Raw genomic sequence first — 26,475 nt, 5'->3', positions numbered from 1 at the left:
GCAGCTCACAATCAACAGAACGGAATTTGTATACACAGTCCTTTTAATGTTCAAATTATTTATCTAACCAGGTTAGACACTCGTACTGGTTTATGCTGGTTCTGTTAGAATAATTTCACAGTCCAAAGTGAAAGACTGTATAGGTGTCTGTTCTATGCTCTCACATCCTGCTTTACAGGGCATACCTGCAGACCTGGGACCCCATTCACCCTCCTCACCCCAACAGCTGGAATTCCCGGAAGGAACTGGCTGTGAAGCCCTCTGGGCCACTCTCCTCAGAGTGTACATACCTTCTGTTGTTAGACAGTGAGGCCTCAGAGAGCAGGGGCTCCATCTAGGTCCTGTTCCTACCTGTGCTGCATCTAGAATTGGTCTTCACATCAGAGTGAATGCATTAGATAAGTGCTGGTTACAGGGCCAGAGCTGATGGTGTAGGGAGAAGGAAGAATTTCCCTTCCTGTCCTTTGTATTAGAGTAGTTTTATCACATTAGACACTGATTGACAACTGTGCTTCATAATTCATTTATTCAACTCTCCCAGTGCCCCTGACTGGCAAACCTGAGCCAGGGGCTGGACATGCAGTGGTGAATAACACAGGCACAGTCCCATCCTTATGAGGGCAGACAAAAGCCCACACATCACACACTACAATAACTGGCATGTAACCCTAGGGAAAAGCAGCTGGGATCATGAAAGGGATGTTGAGCAGAGAACCTAATGTTGTGCGTGTATGTGTGTGTGTGTGGGGGGGGGGGGGGGGGTCAAGGAAAGCTTCTACAATAAGTCACCTTTACAGCAGACCTGAGGGCACTGTTCGCCTGGCATGGTGGAGGAGAAAGGGGCAGGCTGACTGTGAAGGGAGGGCCTTTTAAGCCATGTGAAAAATTTTCAACTTAATCCTAAAAGCAATGAAAAACCAGTGAAGGGTTTTATGCAAGATAATAATATGATCAGATTTTCCTTTTAAACGTATCACTCTGGAGATGGGTAAGAATGGACACAGAGCATATCAATGGATTCATGAGAATTAATCAACCTCTCTCTGGTCATCATTTCAATAGACACTAAGATTCAAGAATAAAAAAGTGTCTGATCCACAACCACAAGATCTGAAAACCAGAATACATCCTAGAGGATTAAACTAAAACAATATACTCTCAAAATACCCTCAAAGCATTAATTCTCACTGATTCTACTGGCCGGGCCATTAAAATTGAGCCTTAAGTCAGCCTCTGTCCTGACCCAAGCCAGATCTTGTTTATTCAGAACCAGCACCCAGCAATATATATTGGTAGACCAGCTCCTGAGGTTACTGAGAGGCTCAGTTGTCAAAGTAGTTAGCAAACTGTATGGGTTTGGGAATATTCCTTTTGGTCTTTTCTGGCCGAGAACTGGGTGCCTCTCAGTATTTGCTAGATTTCTGCGCCCCCTTCTCAAGGACACTTGGGTTCTGACAAGTGTACTTGATCAGCCAATGTCTTTCAAGAGCACCACAGCCAGTGTCTGAGCCCAATGCAAGAAATTCATGGAGGAACTAAGTCATATCTGTCAGAAAGCAATTAAATACAGTTTATCTAAATTACATAAAATGAGTATATGAACTTTTGTTTTGTTCTAGACTTTTATTTGTTCTAACACTTATTTGCCTATATATGTGTCCTGTTCATATATAACTGCTTTTCTAAAGCCAGCTTGGAATTGCCCGGATGGCCTTTACCTTGCTGGCCGATGCCTGTTCAATTTCAAATATCCATAAAACTAGTACATTGGCAGTTACACAGAACGTTAAACATTTATTAAAAAGGTGTCATTTCTAAAAAATCTCCCCCAATTACCTGGTGCTATAATCCTTTTTATTAAAATAAAAATAAGTCTCAACCGCACAATTTATTTTCTTTTTGAACATCTGTTGCACTACTCTGAAAGCAAGTGACCCTTCACACCTAAATGAAGTTAAACCCGTCCCTCTCAGAGACAGGCCATCAATGTAAAGGATGTGGGATCAGAAGCAGTCAATCCAGGGTTCCAATCTTGGTTCCAGCCCCTCCTAGATGGATAAATTTGGGAAAATTTCTCAATTTCTCTGGCCCTTGTTTTTTCCTGCATAAAATGAGGCTAGCCTCCTGTATTAGTTTCCTAGTGCCGCCATAATAAATTACCACAAACAAATTAAAACAAGAGAAATTTACTCTTTCATAGTTCAAGAGGCCATCACTCTGAATCAAGGTGTCAGTCGGACTAGTTCTGTCCTGTCCAGAAGTTCTCTGGGAGAAGCCTTCCTTGCCTCTTCTGGCTTCTGGGAGCTCATAGCATTATGTTATGTGCCTTGGGGCAACATAACTCCAGTCTCTACCGCCATCTTCACATGGCTTTTTCCCTCTCTCTGTCTTCTTGTCTCATAAGGACACTAGTCCTTGAATTTAGGGCTTACCCTAATGCCAGGATGTAAAGCCAGTATACAAGGCCACCAGCACAGCCACCTGGCCCATGCAGGTTTGCATTGGATTCGGACAGATGATAAAGAAACAACAAAGCCAAAAACTGGTGGGCCATCATCTTTAATCCTAGCTTGCATCAGGAGGGCAAGTAAAAACACACACTGGGCTCCAAAACCCACTCACATTCAGTGCTCACAAAGCTACTGACTTATTCGAGTTTCCTAGAATCAAAGGTTTCTAGCTCACCAGACTTATTCACCTCTGTTCCCCATCTCCTTCCTTCTCCCTGCACAAACTCTGCACAAACTCTACACAAACTGGCTTCTCACTCAACACTCCACCATCTTGGCTGCTTCTCCTAGCCTCCTCTACGTGGCCTTTCTCTGCTCTCCTCTCTGCTCTCCTCTCTAATGCTAATAATCCCAGGAACCGAGAGAGTGCAAGCTCCTGGTCTGCCTACTTTATAGTGCAGAAATCAAAACCTTTAATCCAATATACAAAATAGGGAAGTTTCTAATACAAAGTCACTTATCTGAGGCATGATGGGATTGCACCACCCCACATCAGAAAGGGTGGGAAAGGCTTAGTCCTAAAACCAAGCCCCAGGCTACAAGGATCCTGCCTGCCCATGGCCCCCCCACCCCCAACACACATTAATATCACCTAGGCAACAGGCTTCCATGTGGGCAGCGCCATCTTTAACAAAGTGAGCATAATATATTTTATCTGCCCAACACAGGATGAGTTCATCTCAAAATCAATAACTAATTATATCTGGAAAAAAACTGTGAAGCCACTGAGCCACTTCACCCTCAGGTGTTGTAGAGTACCAAAAGCTACAGAATTAATATTAATATTTTGGGAGGCTTGAGAAACATTTTGTTGATTTGGGTTAAGATGTGCAGAGAAATTGTGAGAATAGTCTCTGTACTGTGTGATTGGCATAGTCAGGATGGCCCTTGGCATTGTGTTGCAAATGCAGAGGGGAGGAAAACATGGATCCCCAGACATTCCACCACGCCTGTGAGGGAAAGGGTGAATGGCTAGCCAGGTACAGGGAGAGAAAAGCCAAAATAAACCTTTTCTCATAGCAATGAGCCATTTGCGGGCATTTGTCCCCAGGGAAACTACCTCTCCTATGTGAATGCGTGTGGTTAACACGTGTGACTCTGGACAGAGAGATAGCAGATGAACACTAGATAATATAGGAATGCCTTTTAATATGTAAAGAGACATCTTTCTACCATTGTGTTGGCTTGTAAACTTTGTTTTCCCCAAAAGGATGTATGGCTTGCAAATTGAACGTGGTCCTATCGTGTTAAAGGACATATGACTATAACCAATAGTGGTAAGGGGCTCCTAATTGCAATTTTTGCTTCTGTACTTCCCACTTACAAAACTATAAAAACTAAGTAGAACAAAGGGCCGGCATGCGCTTTCTTTCAGAATTCTGTCGGAGTAGCCACCGCTTGGTCAAGCTAGACAATAAAGCTTTGATGTGTAACCGACAGACCTTGTTCCTTTCTTCTATGTTTTGGGTCCCTCCAAATTTGGCTTAACAAAACTATTACCAAATAAGGTCACATTCTGAGGTTTTGAGTAGGCTTGAATTGGGGGGTGTTGGTCAAATAAGTTTGTAAATGTGATATATATGTTTGCTCGCTTGTGACTTATATTGGGTGTGGGGGACAGGCTATAAGCAGGCCAGGTCGTTGTAGCCTGGGGTTTGGTTTTGGGACTAAGCTTTTCCCCACACCCTTGAATGATTGTATTATCTGGGTGGTGCACTCTCATGAGGAATCCAATTATGCCTTGGATGGGTGACTTTGTATCAGAGACTTCCTTGTTTGTATATTGGATTAAGGGATTTTGGTTTTCTACACTATAAAGTGGGACAGACCAGGAGCTTGGACACACAGTTCCTGCTATCACAATTGCAGGGGCTTCCCTGATCCCTTGCCCTTCATGGGAAGAGCTGGTTTTCTGCTTTTCCCTTGTCTTCTTTTGTGGTTTGCCTGTCTTGGTGAGACACCAATAAATAGGATGGCCCCCCGTCCTCTGACTCCGCCATTTCTTTATCGTCTGCCCGAATCCAATGGGAACCTGCATGTGAATGGCCACGATGGCGGCTCCTGGCCTTACAGGGGGACATGCTAGTCAATGCACTATCCCTACGTACAGCACAGCACTGTTCTGTCATGCTCAGGAACACTGAGGTCCTCACTGAGATTCTGTACTACAGTAGCTATTCAATCCATTTTCTATACTATAAATTGCCCAACTGTGTTTTACTTTTGCCACAGAAGAAATGGTTACTTTTAGATGTTACTGCGTATAGAACTAGCATTTTACTGAAAATTCATTATTGTTCAATAAAGACTATATTTTTCATCCCCTCCCCTATGTTTATTTTAGCTCTGCAATGAGTTACTAGCTCAACTCATGTACATAAAGATAAAAACAATCATTTCTTTCTCCTATAAAATCATTTCCTATGGTGAGGAAGGGTTGCTGTAAGGTACCAAAAAGCGGAAAATTGATATTTATATTCTGGGAGGAAAGGTCAGGCTTTCCTGTCCCATCCCTCCTATAGGGAGGGGAGGGAGAAGAATGTAGAAGTTTCTGGCTTGCAAGAACAATGGGTCATTCTGTTTTAAATCTAAATAAAGGTTAACCTAGAAACTTCTTCTTTCAATAGGAGGCAGCATTACATACCACCTTGCATTGACTGTAGCCCCTCCCCCTTCCTGGAATCTTGAGGTAAAATACCTCTAGGCTAGTGAGGGAAGAGGAACCCTGAAAGATTTGTAAATGTCTTTGATTGTGTTACCTTGAAAGTCTTAATGTTTCTGTGTATCCCCTAAACAAATGTTGCCAGCTCCTACCATGATGTCATGCTCTCCCTCGCCGGTGTGTGATCAAGGGTATATAAGCAGCCCCTGAACTATTTTTGGGACTGAAGATGCCCCATGTCAGCCATATGCGGCTGGCATATTTAAAATTTCCTTTTCTAATAAAACTCTTCAAAATTCATCTAGGCTGAGTGTCTCTATGTGAACTCGATGAAATGAGGTACAGTGCCTTTCAGAATCTGGGGTGCAGTACTTTATAACAGGGTGACCAGTTCTCTTTCAGATCTCAACTTATTATGGTTGTTTAAATACAAGGGAATACATATCCATTTAAGAGATTCTTGCCTTTCTGTGGAATATAAGGGTCATGAAGAAGTTTCTGGGTAAAAATTAAAAACTTGATTTTTGCTATTCTTTGCCTAATTTCCTAACCATTTGGTCTACTGTCAGTTAAATGCCTGGTCCCTATAGCCTACCACCATATTTACTTCCTCATATAATCCCATCTCTGATGTAGTTTAATAAGAAAAACAGAACCACTATCCTGTTGGGGACCGCAAGCCGACAGAGTCCTTGTGGTTTAGATTTTTGGGGGTCAGAGGTGTGGGGAACTGGCAGTAAGCTGATAGTTTGCCCAAACCTCCACCTCATTTGCTTGGTTAAGTTGCTAAAAGCTGTTTTTCTCCACACCTCCGTGTTAGCTGTAATGCTGGACTGTTCGTACTGGTCCTATTCGCCCTGTCCTTCGGAAAGACTGGAGGCTGTTTTCTTTTTATTCTTTGTTTTGTGAAGTTAAGATGTTTTGTATGGTGAGAGTTTTCTGCACTTGGGAGAATTCTTAGGTTGCCTTGGAAATGTGACTTTGTTTTAATGATATCTTTCGTTTGCTAATGACTTTGCCCTATAAATAAAATAGGTAGGGAGGTGGAGACTGCTTTTTTGCAAGCTATCTTCTGCATTGCAAAGAGTCCTCCTGAGCCCACCGTTTTTCTCTTTAAGTCTATTTTCTTAATTCCACGCCATTCCCACTCAGGACCTGTAATTACTGGCCGTGTTGGTTCGTGGCACTATCCCACATAATTTGTTCATCTTCAAAACAGCAGCTCTACTGTACTAGGCAAACAAAGGTTGAATGAAACTGCAGTCAGCAGCTGGAGGCAGTAGAGAGCTAGTCAGCCCTGCCCACTGCACTTACCCACTTCCTCTTGGCCCACATCTCTTCTTATCTCTTGCCCACTAATGCTCAGAATCCCAGTACGTTGAAGTTGGCACAGTGCCTGGGCCATCTTCCCTAGGACCACCAATGACACTGAAATCTCAACTTGCCACTCCCAAAGAAACTAGTCTCAACCGTAAGCAGTTTTCCAAACATTAATGCATTTCACTTAAATATTTTCAGCCTTGTTTCAAGATCCCATACTCAGTTACCATCCGCTATTCAGGAAGAGCAGGAAGGAGGAGATGATAATGTCAGCTGCTTTGCTCTGGTAGTACACCTCATGCCTCCAGAGATGCTCCAGTACTGCATGGTTCTCTTTTCCAGGTAGAGCTCTGTTATCTCTAGTATATCTTCCTTCTCTTAGGGTCTAACACATTAGCAGAAACAAATGCCTATCTGTGGTGTGCTTGGAGAGGAATCAGAATTAAAGCAACCCTCCAAAGACTTTAGTGATGCTGTATGAACAAAAACCCTTTGTATTTCACAGAAACTATTCAACTTCCTATCTTTACACACCTCCTGGGAATTACTATTTCTTAATATTACTCCAATTTTCTTTCTTACCAGCCCTTGAAAATTAAAGTACCATTAATAACATCTTGCAGCTACCCTGACATTATGTGCCACCTAAGCCGTCCATGCAACGTTGTTTATTAACTACACCACAGTCAGGAGTCGTGGCTGGGTAGCTCAGTTGGTCAAAGCATTGTCCCAATATGCCAAGGCTGTGGGTTTGATCCCTAGTCAGGGCACATACAAGAATCAACCAATACATGCATAAATAAGTGGAATATAACAACTTGGTGTTTTTCTCCCTTCCTCTCTCCCTAAAATCAATCAATAATTTTAAAAAATACACCACAGTCAGATAAATACCATCGAATCCTCCAGTCACTTCACTGTGAGCCTTAAAAAGAACCTCTATTCCGAGTGAAAGTGCCCTCTATCCCTGAAGTCACTGGATCTCTGGAGGAGTGGGCTGAGGAAGCTCAAGTGCAGCTAACCGAGCACATCTCTCAAACAAAAACCTCAAAGCTAGCTGGACGAATAACATGAATGTGTCAAGTGACCCCTTACCTGGATTGGGTTGAAGGTATTCAATTGTTTTAGTCATTATTTCCATCACAGCTCTGCTGGTGACATCCACTTTCTGAAATGAGAAAATTAATATTCTAAATGACAAAAATCATTAGCTTTGGACCCTTAGTCTTTGCTTGAGTAGAAATACAACTGCCGGCCATGTGCCCGGAGGCAGCACGCCCTGGGTGAAGGCGAGGGTGGAGAGGGTGCGGGGCCAGGATGGCGTGGCAGCCGTGCTCCAGCGGACTGCAGAGCCTGCTCTATCCAGACAGGAAATGCCACTTCCTAAAGTCTACTTTAAAACATACTTCATTGTCTTCTGAGAAAATGAGGGAGAGATAGCTTCTTCTTCCCAGAAAAAAGTCTGAGATGATCTGTAAAAATGGTTCAATAGTCAACTGACCCAGAAAAACCCACAACAAGATCACATAAATTGAGAATTTTAAATCTTCGTGTTCTCTTTAAGAACACCTGTGAAACTACCCAGGCCATCAAAAGCAGGCATATCCAAAATCCACTGTCTCTGAAAGATGTCTCTTTTTAGAAGGAATTATATTACATGACAGCCCTCGATCATTCCAATGCTGGAGTGGGCCCAGACCAAACAGTGGGCTGGGCATAGGTTCCATGACCCATTAAGAGGGGTGGAATTTTGCTGTGCATGCTTAAAAATGCAGAGTGATGTTGAACTTAAAGTTTCTGACGTAGATTTTCTGGTATTGAGCACATCCGGGTAAACCAATGCCAGAAGGACCTGGGCTCACAGCACTCTTGTGGGATTACCATGAGCTCGCCCTCACACACCGAGATGACCCTTATGGAAAAGAACAAACTGTCCATTAACCAAAGAGGTTGCACAGAAGAAAAATATACCCTGAAGAAACAAAAACATATGGTTCAGAATAAAATAAATGTAAATAAAATGTAAAACCTGGAGCTAATGAGTCATATTTTGCTCCAGAGCATTTACTGAATGTCTACAGTGGGCTAGGTCGAGGGCAGGTATGGCTGCCCTACAGAAAGAAAACGCAGCATCCCTTCTGTTTATCAAGTAAGAGACAAAGTTTTTATTTTTATTTAACTTTTGAGAACATCTTAAGTATATAAAAATCTTACTCAAACACTTCTAATCAGTCATTGAACTTTTGGTTAATTCTAAATAAAAGTCTTGGTGCTGGAGTCCAACCCTGCCATGAATGGTTAGTATTTGCATTCAGCGGGTCGCCATGTCCTCTCTATGTTGAAGAGGCTGCTTGCTCGTTGCAGTTAGGTCCTCTCTACCTTCTCCCATGAAACACTTTTTTACTAACATGTCTGGTACATTCATTCACTCAAGAGGGTAAATGACTAGAGAAAGTAAATGCATCCTGCTCTCCCAGCTACATGAATATAACATAGGATACAACAGGATCCATCTTGAATGGTCTAAAAGGAGGTTACCAAGAAAGACATGAGAAGTGGTTCTCATTTGGGTATGGAACCCCTCTCCCCTCCAGAGCTCTGAAATACACAGCCCAACTACTCAGGCTCCATAAAGAGAAGCTACTAGCTTGGCTAAAGCCAGTGGCCTCAAGGGAGGCACAGGCACAACGGACATGGCAGTATTAGAGCACGAAGTTTGGGCCCCAGAGTGAGATTTCAGCATATGAAAGCAGGAATAAAAACTATCTCAGCTTGCCCTGTGACTTGACTGAAATGTCCCAAGAAGGAGCCCCTACAAACCCAGATCTTTACATACCTTGTACCCAGTAAGGCAGACTCCTACTTACCTAATCTAGGTATCACTATAGCATGAGCTCTAGCTAAACCTTTTTGAACAGAGTGTAAAATAAACTTCATTCGAAATCCACCTATGACAAAAACATTATCCAATAGAACTACCTGTGCGCAGCATTATCGGGACATATTCCAAACAGGGAACAGCTCTTAGCAAATTCATTTTACTTTTGATTTTCCTCTGACAGATACTCACTTAAGAGGGGTAATAAACCCGAGAGAAAGAATCTACTACAAACCTTTAATTGTTTAAATATGCAAATCTGAACTCCCTGAGGTCACACAACTGGTGTGGCTATAATGGGAAGAAAAGTGGTCCTACAGTTCATGGATCCAAGGGCTTCTAAGAAAGAGTGCTAGAGGAACTGAATTGCCCAATAACCATCTATTATTGGCAGGTAGGAAGCTGGCCAATTTCTGTTTTATCTCCTTTCTCACTAATAAGGTCTGGGACTCTTTACTAAACTAACTACACTGTGTCAGCCAGGGATAGGCTGAGGGCCATTACCCTGTGAGAGCCTTGATTGTGCCTTGTCAGGCACTTGCTAGGAAAGCTATTTATAAATCTAATCTGGCAATGTTCAGCATATATTCTCTTATTAATTCAAGGTGTAATTCACATGAACTAAAAAGATTTCTACTTTTATTATAACTGGCAAGAGATTTTTCCATTTGAGAGCAGCACAGTTTAACTTTGAGCTTATGACAGATAGCTATTGTTTTCTTCAATGCCCAAAGTTTCCTATTACTTGAAGATAAGTTGGCCCCAGACAGTGGCTCAGTGGATAGATTGTTGGCACAGTGTATGAATGTCCTGAGTTCGATTCCTGGTCAGAGCACACAGGAGAAGCCAGCATTTGCTTCTTCCCCCACCTTTCTCTCCCCCTTCTCTCTCTCTTCTCCTCTTGCAGTGAGTGGCTCAATTAGTTTGAGCGTCAGCCCTGGGAACTGAGGATAGCTTGGTTGGTCTGAGCATTGACCCCAGGCACTGAGGATAGCTCAGATGGTTCAAGCACCAGCCCTAGACAGGGTTGTCAGGTGGATCCCGGTTGGGGAGCATGTGGGAGTCTGCCTCATAATCTTCCTTCCTCACATTTAAAAAAAATCAGGGGAAGACAAGATGGCGATGGAGTAGGTGGACGTCCCAACCTGCACCTCCCAGAACCAAAGTGAATTGCAAACTAATTTTAAGAACCATCATCTGGAAAAACCAACTTTGGACTAAATTATGAGGACTCTTCAACCAAGGAACACTGAAGAAGGCACAGAGTCTGGTAGGAAAAGCGGAAGTGTGGAGAGGGCTGCCCAGCTCCCCGGAGCGAATGGCAGCCAGCAGAGACTCATGTGGCGAGAAGTGAGTTTAGCAGAGAGAAAAGGTTCCTGAGTCCCAGGAAAAAAGCCCCAGCCTGCAGTCCCAGAGCCTGGAAGAGGCATACGGACAGTATTTAGCTGGAAACAAGTCAGGATACTGTTTGTGAGAGACTGATTTCTCAGACCAAGGATTCTTCTTAAAGGGACCTCGCAGAAAACCTCTCACAACCACTCACCCGGGGCGCCGGGGGATGAGGAGAGAGGAGAGGACCAGAGTACAGGAAGAGAGTGTAATCTAGGAGGCACAGGGAGAAACATTTTGGGAGACAGCCACCCTAACCTCTGAGATGAATCACTCCCCAAATCTGAAGAGAATATTTCCCCTGGAAAGAGCAATACCAACAAAGGGAAGCAGGACACCAGCCAAACAAGCTCTCCCGTGGCACTCAGAGCAGAGTCGCTAAGAAGGAGGGAGCTTTCGGAACTACAGTAGTGAGTCTTAGGGTCTGAACTGCAGTGCCCCACCCACACGGCTGAGGGCTCGTGTGAGGGTGGGCGACGGTGGGACGTGGAAGCGTGGTTCTGTCGGCAAGGGCAGAAGCCGGCTGGCCACCACTGAAGCAAAGGTGTGAGCTCAGTCTTGACCGGCTCGGGAGGGGGGGATGTGCAAAAGTGGTCAAACCCAGCTGCGGGCCGCCTGCAATCCAGCCTGCAGAAAAAGGGCGGGAACCCCGAAAGGGGTGGAAACCTGCCCTTGAGCAAGGGCGCAGGAGCACAGCCTTGCCCTGCCTGCAGAACCGAGGCATGTGGCATGACTTGGGAGCTGGCTCCTCCAGCGGAGGTGGAGCCAAAAGCCCAGAACAGGTGCAATCCCGCTACTGAGCATGGGCAAGCAGTCCTGCCCTGCCTATGGAGAGCCAAGGCTTGCAGCCGTCCCAAGAGCAGGCTGCTCCTGCAAGGACGGAGCAAAAGCCCGGAATAAGGCAGAGACCCGCAGCTGAACAAAAGTGCTCACCTCTGCCCTCAGGGCCAAGCATAACACCACCCGCAGGGGCGGGGTGAAGGCTAAGGTCACCGAGGCTTGTACACCTGAGCACATGATCACAGCTGCTCCCGTGAAGGAGAGGCAGAAACCACAGCAACAGTCCCAGTGGCTGGCACCAGCAACACCCATACTTGAACGCCCTAGGAAGCAACAGCAGAGGGGATGGCAGGCCTGCAGACAGACCACACCTAGGGAACACAGAGGCCACACCCAGTGGACTCCAGTGGCCAAACCCTTCTTTTACACAGACAAAATGGGAAGGCAGAGAAATGCAACACAAATAAGTCAAGAGAAATCCCCAGAAAAGGACCTGAATGAGTCACATATAACCAAATTACCAGATGCAGAGTTTAAAATAACGATTGTTAGGATGCTCAAAGATATTAGAACAACAGATGGTCATTACAAACACCTAAATAAAGAGATAGCAAATATAAAAAAGGACATTGAAATAATTGAAAAGAATCAGTCAGAAATGACAAATACAATATCAGAAATGAAGAACACAATGGAAGAAATTAAAAGCAGGATGGAGGAAGCTAAAAATCAAATCAGCGAGTTAGAGACAAGATAAATAAAGGCACGGAAGCAGAGCAGAAAAAAGAAAAGGGACTCAAAAAGTCTGTGGAAACTCTAAGAGACCTCTGTGACAACATGCAGAGAAATAACATCCTCATCATAGGGGTTCCTAAAGAAGAAGAGAAAGAACAAGGGATAGAGACTTTGTTCAAATATATCATAGCTGAAAATTTCCCTCAAGGAAAACATCTCACAAGTTCAAGAAGCACAGAGCCTGACCTGTGGTGGCGCAGTGGATAAAGCGTCGACCTGGAAATGCTGAGGTCGCCGGTTCGAAACCCTGAGCTTGCCTGGTCAAGGCACATATGGGAGTTGATGCTTCCTGCTTCTCCCCCCTCCCTTCTCTCTCTCCTTTCTCTCTCCCCCTCTCTCCTTTCTAAAATGAATAAATAAATAAAAAAAACAATACCTCAAAGAAAAAAAAAAAAAAAGAAGCACAGAGAACTCCATTAAAGAGAAACCCAAAAAAATCTACACCAAGACACATCATAATTAAAATACCAAAGCTAAGGGATAAAGAGAAAATATTAAAAGCTGCTAGAGAAAAAAAGACTATCACTTAAAAAGAAGCCCCCATAAGGATGACTTCCGACTTCTCAACAGAAACACTTGAAGCCAGAAGGGAATGGCAAGTAATATTCAAAGTCATGCAGAACAAGAGCCTACAACCAAGACTACTTTATCCAGCAAGGCTATCATTTAAAATTGAAGGAGAAATAAAAAGCTTTACAGACAAAAAAAAAAAAAAAAAAAATCAAGGAATTCACTACAACCAAACTAAGGCTGCAAGAAATGCTAAGGGGCCTGTTGTAAACAGAACAAAGGAGAAAAAGAATACAGCAAAAGAGGAATACAGTTTTAAAGAATAAAATGGCAATAAACAATTATATATCAATAATAACCTTAAATGTAGATAGATTAAATGATCCAATCAAAAGACACAGGGTAGCTGCGTGGATAAGAAAACAGGACCCATACATATGCTGTCTACAAGAGACACACTTTAAAACAAAAGATGCACATAGACTGAAGATAAAAGGATGGAAAAAAATATTTCATGCAAATGGAAATGAAAAAAAAGCTAGGATAGCAATAATTATATCAGATAAAATGGACATTAAAACAAAGACTATAGTAAGAGATAAAGAAAGTCACTACATAATGATAAAGGGAGCAATCCAACAGGAAGATATAACCGTTTTAAATACTTATGCACCTAATATGGAGCACCTAAATATATAAAGCAGACATTGATGGATTTAAAGGGCGAGATCAAAAGCAATACTATAATAGTAGGGGAATTCAATACACCACTAACATCACTAGATAGATCCTCAAGAAAGAAAATTAACAAAGAAACAGCAGTCTTAAAGGATATACTAGATCAACTCGATTTAATAGATATCTTCAGAATCTTTCACCCTAAAGCAGCAGAATATACATTCTTTTCAAGTGCTCATGGTATATTCTCTAGGATAGACCACATATTAGGGCATAAAAGCGGTCTCAACAAATTTAAGAAGATTAAAATCATATCGAGCACTTTCTCTGATCACAATGGCATAAAACTAGAAATCAACCACAACAGAAAAACTGAAAAATACTCAAACACTTGGAAACTAGCATATTATTAAATAACGCATGGGCCTGACCAGGCGGTGGCACAGTGGATAGAGCGTCGGACTGGGATGCGGAAGACCCAAGTTTGAGACCCCAAGGTCACCAGCTTGAGCACGAGCTCATCTCGTTTGAGCAAAGGCTCACCAGCTTGGACCCAAGGTCGCTGGCTCGAGCAAGGGGTTACTTGGTCTGTCAAAGGCCTACGGTCAAGGCACATATGAGAAAGCAATCAATGAACTAAGATATTGCAACAAAAAACTGATGATTGATGATTCTTATCTCTCTCCATTCCTACCTGTCTGTCCCTTTCTATCCCTCTCTCTGACTCTCACTCTGTCTGTAAAAAAAAAAAAAAAAAAAAAAGACGAATGGGTTAACAATGAGATCAAAGAAGAAATAAAAAAATTCCTAGAAACAAACGATAACGAGCATATATCAACTCAAAATTTATGGGACACAGCAAAAGCAAAAGTCCTGAGAGGGAAATCCATAGCATTATAGGCATACCTCAAGAAGCTAGAAAAAGCTTAAATAAACAACTTGACCCTGCATCTAAAAGAACTAGAAAAAGAAAAAGTTAAAGCCCAGAGCTAGTAGAAGGAAGGAAATAATAAAGATCAGAGCAGAAATAAATGACATAGAGGCTAAAGAAACAATACAGAGGATCAATGAAACCAGGAGCTGGTTCTTTGAAAAGGTAAACAAGATCAATGAACCTCTAACGAGACTCACCAAGAAAAAATGAGAGAGGACTCAAACAAATAAAATTAGAAATAAGAGCAAAGAAATAACAACCGACACAACAGAAATACAAAATATTGTAAGAAAATACTATGAAGGACTATATGCCAAAAAACTACACAACCTAGATGAAATGGACAAATTCCTTGAAACATATAATCCTCCAAAAATTAATCTGGAAGAATCAGAAAACCTAAACAGACCAATTACAACAAATGAGATTGAAACAGTTATCAAAAAACTCCCAAACAAGAAAAGTCCTGGGCCTGATGGCTTCACTAGTGAATTCTACCGAATATTCAAAGGAGAACTAACTCCTATCCTTCTCAAGCTATTTTAAAAAATTCAAGAGGAAGAATGACTTCCAAGTCCTTTTATGAGGTGAGCATAATCCTGATTCCAAAACCAGGCAAAGACAACACAAAGAAAGAAAATTATAGGCCAATATCCATGATGAATTTAGATGCTAAAATCCTCAACAAATTATTAGCAAACTGGATCCAGCAATATTTGAAAAAAATCATACACCATGATCAAGTAGGATTTATTCTTGGAAGGCAAGGCTGGTACAATATTTGCAAATCAATCAATGTGATTCATCACATAAACAAAAGGAAGGAGAAAAAACTATTGATAATTTCAATAGATGCAGAAAAAGCTTTTGATAAAATCCAGCACCCATTCATGATCAAAACTCTCAGCAAAGTGGGAATACAAGGAACATACCTCAACATGATAAAGGCCATCTATGACAAACCCACAGCCAACATCATACTCAATGGGCAAAAATTAAAAGCAATCCCCTTAAGATCAGGAACAAGGCAGGGGTGCCCCCTTTCACCACTTTTAATCAACATAGTTCTGGAAGTCCTAGCCACAGCAATCAGACAAGAAAAAGAAATAAAAGGCATCCAAATTAGAAAAGAAGAAGTAAAACTATCATTATTTGCAGATGATATGACATTGTATATAGAAAACCCTAAAGTCTTAGTCAAAAAACTACTAGACCTGATAAATGAATTCAGCAAGGTGGCAGGATATAAAATTAATACTCAAAAATCAGAGGCATTTTTATACACTAACAATGAACTGTCAGAAGGAGAAATTAAGGAAGCAATCCCCTTTACCACTGCAACCAAAAAAATAAAGTACCTAGGAATCAATTTAACCAGGAAGATTAAAGACTTGTACTCAGAAAATTATAAAACATTGATAAAAGAAATCAGGGAAGATACAAACAAGTGGAAGCATATATCGTGCTCATGGTTAGGAAGAATAAACATCATTAAAATGTCTATATTACCCAAACCAATTTATAAATTCAATGCAATACCAATTAAAATACCAATGACTTACTTGAAAGATACAGAACACATATTCCAAAAATTTATATGGAACCAAAAGAGAACATGAATAGCCTCAGCAATCTTGAAAAGGAAGAATAAAGTGGGTGGTATCACACTTCCAGATATCAAGTTATGCTACAAGGCCATTGTACTCAAAACAGCCTGGTACTGGTATAAGAATAGGCATATAGATCAATGGAACAACACCCAGAATAAACCCACACTTTTATGGACAATTGATATTTGACAAAGGAGGTAAGAGCATACAATGAAGTAAAGACAGCCTCTTCAACAAATGGTGTTGGGAAAATTGGACAGCTACCTGCAAAAAAATGATACTAGACCACCAACTTATACCATTTCCAAAAATAAACTCAAAATGGATAAAAGATTTAAATGTAAGTCATAAAACCATAAGCATCTTAGAAGAAAACATAGGCAGTAAGCTCTCTGACATCTCTCGCAGCAATATATTTGCGGATTTATCTCCACGGGCAAGTGAAATAAAAGACAGGATAAACAAATGGGACTATATCAAACTAAGAAGCTTATGCACAGCTAAAGACAAGAAGAACAGAATAAAAAGACAAACTACACAATGGGAGAATATATTGGACAATATGTCTGACAAGGGGTTAATAACCAAAATTTATAAAGAACTTGTAAAACTCAATACCAGGAAGACAAACAATCCAATCAAAAAATGAATGAAAGAAATGAATAGACACTTCTCCAAAGAGGACAGACAGATGGCAAATAGGCATATGAAAAAATGCTCAACATCACTAATCATTAGAGAAATGCAAATTAAAACCACAATGAGGTATCACCTCACACCAGTCAGAATGGCGCTCATCAACAAAACAACACAGAATAACTGCTGGCGAGGATGTGGAGAAAAAGGAACCCTCCTGCACTGCTGGTGGGAATGCAGACTGGTGCAGCCACTGTGGAAAACAGTATGGAGATTCCTCAAGAAATTAAAAATCAAAGAGCCTTTTGACCCAGCTATACTCCTTTTAGGAATATACCCCAAGAACACCATAGCACTGTTTGAAAAGAAGAAATGCACCCCATGTTTATGGCAGCATTGTTCACAATAGCGAAGATCTGGAAACAGCCCAAGTGTCCATCAGTAGATGAGTGGATTAAAAAGCTTTGGTACATATATACTATGGAATACTACTCAGCCATAAGAAATGATGACATTGGATCTTTTACAACAACATGGATGGACCTTGATAATATTATACTGAGCGAAATAAGTAAATCAGAAAAAACTAAGAACTATATGATTCCATTCATTGGTGGGACATAAAAATGAGACTCAGAGACATGGACAAGGCATTACAGGGTGGGGGGAAGGAGAGGGAGGGGGTTGGGGAGAGGGGGGGCACAAAAAAAACCAATTAGAAGGTGACTGAAGACAATTGGACTTTGGGTGATGGGAATGCAGCATAATCAAATGTCAAAATAACCTAGAGATGTTTTCTCTATATGTACCCTGATTTATCAATGTCACCTCATTAAAATTAATACAAAAAATTCAAATAAAAAAAGAAGTTTTGATGTGTCTTAAATTATAACCACCATTCTTATGACCTGAGACTCTATTTCTTTAATCTTATGTTAAAGAAAGGATAAGGATAGGAAGCCATTAGAAAAGGCTGTCTAGAGAGGTTGAAAGCAAATATATACATGTTTTCAGGAAATAAAAACTCTACATGATATAATTTTTCTTTCCTGAAAGTAAAAGAGTAGGCATATAGTCTTCTGGTTTTTTCTCTTCAATTTTCTTAATACCACCATTTTAGCAACTGTGAATACAGCTGACCCTTCAGCAATATAGGGGTTAGGAGTGCTGAGTACCTCCCACAATCAAAAATCACATATAACTTTTGACTACTCCAAAATTAAACTTGTCCAAAAGGAATTGGTTTTCCTGGACCATCCCCTCACTGCATTTACCAGAATCCCCAGATGCTGAAGTCTCTATATGAAATGACATAAATCAATGCATACAGTCAGCCCTCAGTATCTGTGAACTCCCAGCCATGAATTTATTGAAAAAAATCTGCATGTTAATAGACCCATGCAGTTCTAACCTGTGTTGTTCAGGGTCTACTGTAGAGCCAGACATTCCTTCCTCCACTATCCAGTCTTATAATTTTCAGTGTTGGATAGGGAGAGTAACAGCCCTCTAAACCTCTTTTACTCACTATAACATTTATTTCCCTTCAGCTAAGGCAAGGATTGGCAAACTATGGCCAGCAAACCAACACCAGGCAAGTACCTTTTTTTTCATTTCTAAATGGTTGGAAAAATTCAAAAGAAGACTACTTTTTCAGTTCATATAATAATTATACAAAATTCGAATGTCAGTGTTTTTATACGAACTGTATTGGAACATAGTTATGCCATTTGCTTAGACAGCATCAATAGTTGCTCTTGCTCCTTAACAGCAAATAGGGGCCTATTACTTAAAGAAATAGGGTGCTGATCCCTGTGCTGAGGTCCCAGATTCACTAGAGTATGCCACGCTGAACCTATGAATGATGTGGACCATTTCACCAGCTGCCTCAGTCTTCAGAGACAAGATAAAAGAGAGCTGCATGCACTGAGCTGACTAGAGGGGTTAGTGTTTTGAGGCATCTGAGTGTTACCTTTATCCACAGGAGAAAAAGTAATCAGCGTTGCCTGAACTTAGTGGTGGCACACACAAACACAGCATTCTCTATGGAGCAACAAGAGGACTGAGCAATACCACTCCATCCCATCAGACACTGCCCTGCGTCAGAGGTGGTCACGGGGACATGCTGACAGAGTTGAAGAAAAAATCTACACCTTAAAATAGAGCACAGTGTATGGCTTTAATGATGAATTATGACAAATCAGCACCCTCCTGGACATGGGGTCACTCACAGTGCTTATGCAAAAGGAAAATGTTAAAATGTCAAATGAAAATCTAAAATCTTTTCAAAATTCTTCATTTTCTCACTGGAGTTAGGAAAATGGGGAGTGATGTCACGGAAATGGCGCCGTGAGCAGCGCATCCGACAGATCTCCCCAAAATCACAACAAATTTATCAACTAGAAACAGAAAAATTTATCCTCGGAGCACTCCGGAGTTCCACACAAACTGAAAGCGAAAAGGACTGTTATCACTTGAATTTGAGAAACGAGGGTGTAGAGGAAGCTACTGCAGAGACGTTCATTCAAGCCGCGGAGGGAGGGCGCCTGTGGTGAGTCAGCCCACACTCGGGAGCGGCGAGCAGTGCCCGGTCCGGTTGCAGAGAGAGTACCGCCCACACTCGGGAGCCGTGGAGGGAGTGCGCCTGCGGTGAGTCGGCCCACACTCGGGAGCGGCGAGCAGCCGCCGGCGCGCGCCCGGTCCGGTTGCAGAGCGAGTACCGCCCACACTCGGGAGCGGCGAGCAGCCGCCGGGGCGCGCCCGGTCCGGTTGCAGACCGAGCACCGCTAACGTTCCCAGCGGCCCGCGCACTGCGAGTGAGAGACCCCAGCCACCGGTGCCCGGAGCACCCCATTCGTGCGCGTGCCCTGGGCAATCCACGCGCCCAGAGCGCCCTACTGGCCCGCACACCCAGGGTGCCCCATTATCCTGCGGCCGGTGCGTCCCAGCCGCCAGCGGCGGGGCGAGCAGGAGAGGCGCCAAGGCGGTCTCCCCTACTTGGGAGATTCTCTCCGTGGGCGGGGCACCTCACCCAGCCATTCAAGCTAACAATCAAGCGTTGGGGGAGGGGCGCTCAGGCAGCCTGAAATACCTTCGGGAGCACAGCTGCGGACCCAATCACTGAAATTAGCTTAACCCATGAAATCTGCGCACCCACGGGTTCTAATTGATAAGATCTCTCTCAGTTCAGCGATCCAAGACAAGAGGCGTGATATTTTTTAGTGCCTCTCGCTAAAGGGGCGGGGCAACTTCTGATTGATAGAGCCTCCATATTCAGGGATAAACGCTAACAAGAGGGACTTGGCAGATAATAAGATCTATACTACACTAGTCGCAAGCAGAGACTAGTGCCTCTTCTTCCCAACCAAAACAGGCTACAAAGTGTGGAAAGCCTGGGTTGAGTGGTTCAACTGAATGCTAGGTGCTAAACAGTCACCTTGACAACAATTGACTCCCACTCCTGCCTGCCTGATTACACTGGAGGCTCTGACTGGCAGAGCCTTTCCCAAAGCCTTGCGCTGAGTGGGGATAGAGTGGGGATTTCCCAGCTCTATGAGCCTCTTACTCCCCAGGCAGAAGCAGTTGCAGCCTTATAGCTGGATCACCAGTCTGCTAATTCAGGAAGGGGGGACTAGGAGAGAGACTCCAGGAAAGCAAACTCTCTCATCGTTGGACCCTGCAAACGCCAACAAGCCTTGACTACCAGCAAGACTAAAGCCAATTATATGACATTGCCATAGAATCCCATCAACTGCAAATCCCTACCTAAGTGTGACACAGGGGCAGAGCCTGGGGTACAGAGTCGCCGACCAGGAAAAGGGAGAGAAAAGAAAAAGGAAGAAGTTAACCTCTCAAAATCAAGAAAAATCCACAGACTTTACAACTTGTTCCACTAATTTTTTTGTTGTTGTTGTTTGTTTCTTCTATCTTATTGCCTTTAATATTATTATTTCTATTTCCTCCACCTCGGTCCTTCTATTCTCTGCCCATCTTATGCTTCCCTTTTCTTGAACTACACTACCCATGAGTGTTACATTTTATTTCTGTTCTTCATCCTCACCCTCCTTTAAGGTTATACTCCAAAACACTTAACTCTCACTCTCTCCTCTTTTGTTTTTTTTTGTTTGTTTGTTTTGCTTTATTTTGTTTTTTTCTCTTCCTTTTTTTTTTCTTCCTTCGTTTTTCTCTTTTTCTTATTTTTTCCTTTCTATTCGTTTTTTCTTTTCTCGTTTTACTTTCCTCCCAATTAATCCTCAATCACGAACAAATTAGTTAATTTGGGACTCAAGGTTTTTTTTTGGCTTTATTTTTCTTTTTTGCTTTTGTTTTTGTTTTTTTATTGTTTGTTTATTTTTGTGGCATTTTGGGTACTTTTTACGTTGCTTTTTAACTCACTAGCATTCCTCCCAACCCAAGGTCTCCATTGTATTTAGTCTTCGCTTCACTTAATACAACAGATTTTTACTTATTATTTTTATTTTTTTCTTCTTTATTACTTTTTTTTTCCTCCTTTTTTCTGGTTCCCTCTTATCCCTCTCATTATATCTCTTAGTCAACCATCACTTACAAGCAAATCATCTTATGCTTGTCTAAGATTTTCTTCCTTTTTTTATTTATTTTTTATTTATTTATTTTTTTTGCATTTAGTAGGTCCCTACTCCCTTTTTTTGCCCCTTGAACTCTTCACCCCAAATCAGGCCCTCCATTATAGGCAGTTTTTGTTCCATTTAGCATAATATAATTCACAGGTCATCACGATATTTCCCTGAGGAGGGGAGAGGAGGGAAAGAGAACAAAGAAAAAAGGGGGAAATAATAAATTATTACTGTTGTTTTTTTTTGGGGGGGGGGGATGTTTTACCTTTTTTTTTTTTTTTTACTTTTTACTCTTTATTAATTCTAATTAGTGCTATCAACAAGACCACCCTCAGATGCCAATAAAAAAGAGGAAATCGAACATTATGGATACAAAAGAAAGAGAGGTAACACAAATAGATGTGGAAAAATCTATGGAGAAAAGACTTAACATATTGGAAGCCTTGGAGCTAAATGACAGAGAATTTAAAATAGAAATCTTAAAAATACTCAGAGATATACAAGAAAACACAGAAAGGCAATTTAGGGAGATCAGAAAACAACTCAATGAACACAAAGAATATATTACCAAGGAAATTGAAACTATAAAAACAAATCAAACAGAAATGAAAAACTCAATTCACGAGCTGAAAAACGAGGTAACAAGCTTAGCTAACAGAACAGCCCAGATTGAAGATAGGATTAGTGAAATAGAAGACAAACAACTTGAGGCACAACAGAGAGAAGAAGAAAGAGACTTAAAAATAATAAAAAATGAGAAAGCCCTACAGGAATTGTCTGACTCCATCAGAAAGAATAACATAAGAATAATAGGTATATCAGAGGGAGAAGAGAAAGAAAATGGAATGGAGAATATACTCAAACAAATAATAGACGAGAACTTCCCAAGCCTGTGGAAAGAACTAAAGCCTCAAATTCAAGAAGCAAACAGAACACTGAGTTTTCTTAACCCCAACAAACCCACTCCAAGGCACATCATAATAAAGATGACACAAACCAATGACAAAGAAAAAATTCTCAAGGCAGCCAGGGAAAAGAAGAGTACAACATATAAAGGAAGGCCTATTAGATTATCATCAGATTTCTCAGCAGAAACTCTACAAGCTAGAAGAGAGTGGACCCCAATATTTAAAGCCCTGAAAGAGAGGAACTTTCAGCCAGGAATACTATACCCTTCAAAGCTATCATTCAAGTACGAAGGAGATATAAAAACATTCACAAATACAGAAAAGATGAGAGAATTTATCAGCAGAAAGCCCCCACTCCAGCAAATACTAAAGGGGGTTTTCCAACCAGATTCAAAGAACAAAAGAAAACAACACCACAAGTAACAGCTCCACCAAGAACACAATAAAACCAAACTTAAACTGTGACAACAAAGAAAAAAAAAGGGGGAAAGGATGGAGATTAACAGTAGCAAAGGACGATGAAGTGCAGAAATACTCATAAGATAGGGTACTACAATGAATATGGTAGGTACCCTTTTCATTACTTAATGGTAACCACCCTTGAAAAAACCACCACAAAAACACTTGACTTAAAAAAGGTAGCAACAGAGGAAAGAAGTATGGAACACAAACAAACAAAAACAAATGATAGAAAAACAAAAGAGAAGAATCAAACAAGATACAAAACTAACAGAAAGCAATTAATAAAATGGCAGTAGGGAACCCACAAGTGTCAATAACTACACTAAATGTAAATGGATTAAACTTACCAATAAAAAGACACAGAGTAGCAGAATGGATTAAAAAAGAAAATCCAACTATATGCTGCCTACAAGAAACACATCTAAGCAACAAGGATAAAAACAAATTCAAAGTGAAAGGCTGGAAAACAATACTCCAAGCAAACAACACCCAAAAAAAAGCAGGCGTAGCAATACTCATATCTAATAATGCTGACTACAAGACAGAAAAAGTACTCAGAGACAAAAATGGTCATTTCATAATGATTAAGGGGAAGTTGAATCAAGAAGACATAACAATCCTTAATATATATGCACCAAACCAAGGAGCACCAAAATATATAAGACAGCTACTTATTGACCTTAAAACAAAAACTAACAAAATTACAATCATACTTGGAGACCTCAATACACCGCTGACGGCTCTAGATCGGTCATCCAAACAGAGAATCAATAAAGATATAGTGGCCTTAAACGAAATACTAGAACACCTGGATATGATAGACATCTACAGGACACTTCATCCCAAAGCGACAGAGTATACATTTTTCTCTAGTGTACATGGAACATTCTCAAGAATTGACCATATGTTGGGCCACAAAGACAATATCAGCAAATTTAGAAAAATTGAAATTATACCAAGCATATTTTCTGATCATAAAGCCTTGACACTAGAATTCAACTGCAAAAAAGAGGGGGAAAACCCACAAAAATGTGGAAACTAAACAACATACTTCTAAAAAATGAATGGGTCAAAGAAGAAATAAGCGCAGAGATCAAAAGATATATACAGACAAATGAAAATGAAAATACGACATATCAGAATCTCTGGGATGCAGCAAAAGAAGTAATAAGAGGAAAGTTCATATCACTTCAGGCCTATATGAACAAACAAGAGAGAGCCGAAGTAAACCACTTAACTTCACACCTTAAGGAACTAGAAAAAGAAGAACAAAGACAACCCAAAACCAGCCGAAGAAAGGAGATAATAAAAATCAGAGCAGAAATAAATGAAATAGAGAACAGAAAAACTATAGAAAAAATCAATAAAACAAGGAGCTGGTTCTTTGAAAAGATCAACAAAATTGACAAACCCTTGGCAAGACTCACCAAGGAAAAAAGGCACAGGACTCAAATAAATAAAATCCAAAATGAAAGAGGAGAGATCACCACAGACATCATAGATATACAAAGAATTATTGTAGAATACTATGAAAAATTATATGCCACCAAATACAACAATCTAGAAGAAATGGATAAATTCCTAGAACAATACAACCTTCCTAGACTGAGTCATGAAGAAGCAGAAAGCCTAAACAGACTAATCAGCAGGGAGGAAATAGAAAAAACTATTAAAACCTCCCCAAAAATAAAAGTCCAGGCCCAGACGGTTATACTAGTGAATTCTATCAAACATTCAAAGAGGACTTGGTTCCTATTCTACTCAAAGTTTTCCAAAAAATTGAAGAAGAAGCAATACTTCCAAACACATTTTATGAGGCCAACATAACCCTCATACCAAAACCTGACAGGGATGGCACAAAGAAAGAAAACTACAGACCAATATCTCTAATGAATACAGAGCTAAAATACTAAACAAAATACTGGCAAACCGAATACAACAACATATTAAAAAAATAATACATCATGATCAAGTGGGATTCATCCCAGAATCTCAAGGATGGTTCAACATACGCAAAACGGTTAACGTAATACACCATATCAACAAAACAAAGAACAAAAACCACATGATCTTATCAATAGATGCAGAAAAGGCTTTTGATAAAATACAACACAATTTTATGTTTAAGACTCTCAACAAAATCGGTATAGAAGGAAAATATCTCAACATGATAAAGGCCATATATGATAAACCATCAGCCAACATCATATTAAACGGCATAAAACTGAGGACTTTCTACCTTAAATCAGGAACAAGACAGGGTTGTCCTCTCTCTCCACTCTTATTTAACGTGGTGCTAGAAGTTCTGGCCAGAGCAATCAGACAAGACAAAGAAATAAAAGGCATCCATATCGGAAAAGAAGAAGTAAAGGTATCACTTTTTGCAGATGATATGATCCTATACATCGAAAACCCGAAGGACTCCACAAAAAGATTATTAGAAACAATAAACCAATACAGTAAGGTCGCAGGATACAAAATTAACATACAAAAGTCCATAGCCTTTCTATATGCCAACAATGAAATATTAGAAAACGAACTCAAAAAAATAATCCCCTTCACGATTGCAACAAAAAAAATAAAATACCTAGGAATAAACATAACAAAGAATGTAAAGGACCTTTATAATGAAAATTACAAAGCATTGTTAAGGGAAATCGAAAAAGATACAATGAGATGGAAAAATATTCCTTGTTCTTGGATAGGAAGAATAAATATAATCAAAATGGCCATATTACCCAAAGCAATATACAAATTTAATGCAATTCCCATCAAAATTCCTATGAGATTTTTTAAAGAAATGGAACAAAAAATCATCAGATTTATATGGAACTATAAAAGACCCCGAATAGCCAAAACAATCCTAAGGAAAAAGAATGAAGCTGGGGGCATTACAATACCTGACTTTAAACTATATTTTAGGGCCACGATAATCAAAACAGCATGGTATTGGCAGAAAAATAGACACTCAGACCAATGGAACAGAATAGAAAGCCCAGAAATAAAACCACATATATATGGTCAAATAATCTTTGATAAAGGGGCTAACAACACACAATGGAGAAAAGAAAGCCTCTTCAACAAATGGTGTTGGGAAAACTGGAAAGCCACATGCAAAAGAATGAAACTCGACTACAGCCTGTCCCCGTGTACTAAAATTAATTCAAAATGAATCAAAGACCTAAATATAAGACCTGAAACAATAAAGTACATAGAAGAAGACATAGGTACTAAAATCATGGACCTGGGTTTTAAAGAACATTTTATGAACTTGACTCCAATGGCAAGAGAAGTGAAGGCAAAGATAAATGAATGGGACTACATCAGAATAAAAAGTTTTTGCTCAGCAAGAGAAACCGATATCAAAATAAACAGACAGCCAACTAAATGGGAAATGATATTTTCAAATAACAGCTCAGATAAGGGCCAAATATCCAAAATTTACAAAGAACTCATAAAACTCAACAACAAACAAACAAACAATCCAATAAAAAAATGGGAAGAGGACATGAACAGACACTTCTCCCAGGAGGAGATAGAAATGGCCAACAAATATATGAAAAGATGCTCAGATTCATTAGTTATTAGAGAAATGCAAATCAAAACTACAATGAGATACCACCTCACCCGAGTTAGATTAGCTATTATCAACAAGACGGGTAATAGCAAATGTTGGAGAGGCTGTGGAGAAAAAGGAACCCTCATTCACTGTTGGTGGGACTGTAAAGTAGTACAACCATTATGGAGGAAAGTATGGTGGTTCCTCAAAAAACTGCAAATAGAACTACCTTATGACCCAGCAATCCCTCTA

At 40.7% G+C, this 26,475-nt stretch overlaps 1 protein-coding gene across 2 annotated transcripts in view; it reads right to left on the bottom strand.

Annotated features, from left to right (window-relative positions):
- The window catches only part of SH3GL2 (SH3 domain containing GRB2 like 2, endophilin A1), a 263,678-nt gene that overhangs the window by 28,573 nt on the left and 208,630 nt on the right, over positions 1-26,475 (bottom strand). For both annotated transcript variants that reach the window (XM_066368229.1, XM_066368228.1), the window contains exon 3: positions 7,588-7,660. In XM_066368229.1, the coding sequence (XP_066224326.1) occupies positions 7,588-7,660 (73 nt within the window). The remainder of the gene's footprint in view (positions 1-7,587; positions 7,661-26,475) is intronic.

This window comes from Saccopteryx leptura, chromosome 2 (genome assembly GCF_036850995.1).
Source record: "Saccopteryx leptura isolate mSacLep1 chromosome 2, mSacLep1_pri_phased_curated, whole genome shotgun sequence".
Classification (NCBI taxonomy): Eukaryota; Metazoa; Chordata; class Mammalia; order Chiroptera; family Emballonuridae; genus Saccopteryx; species Saccopteryx leptura.
The sequence above is the reverse complement of the archived record's forward strand: the minus strand, read 5'-3'. Positions and strand labels throughout refer to the sequence as shown.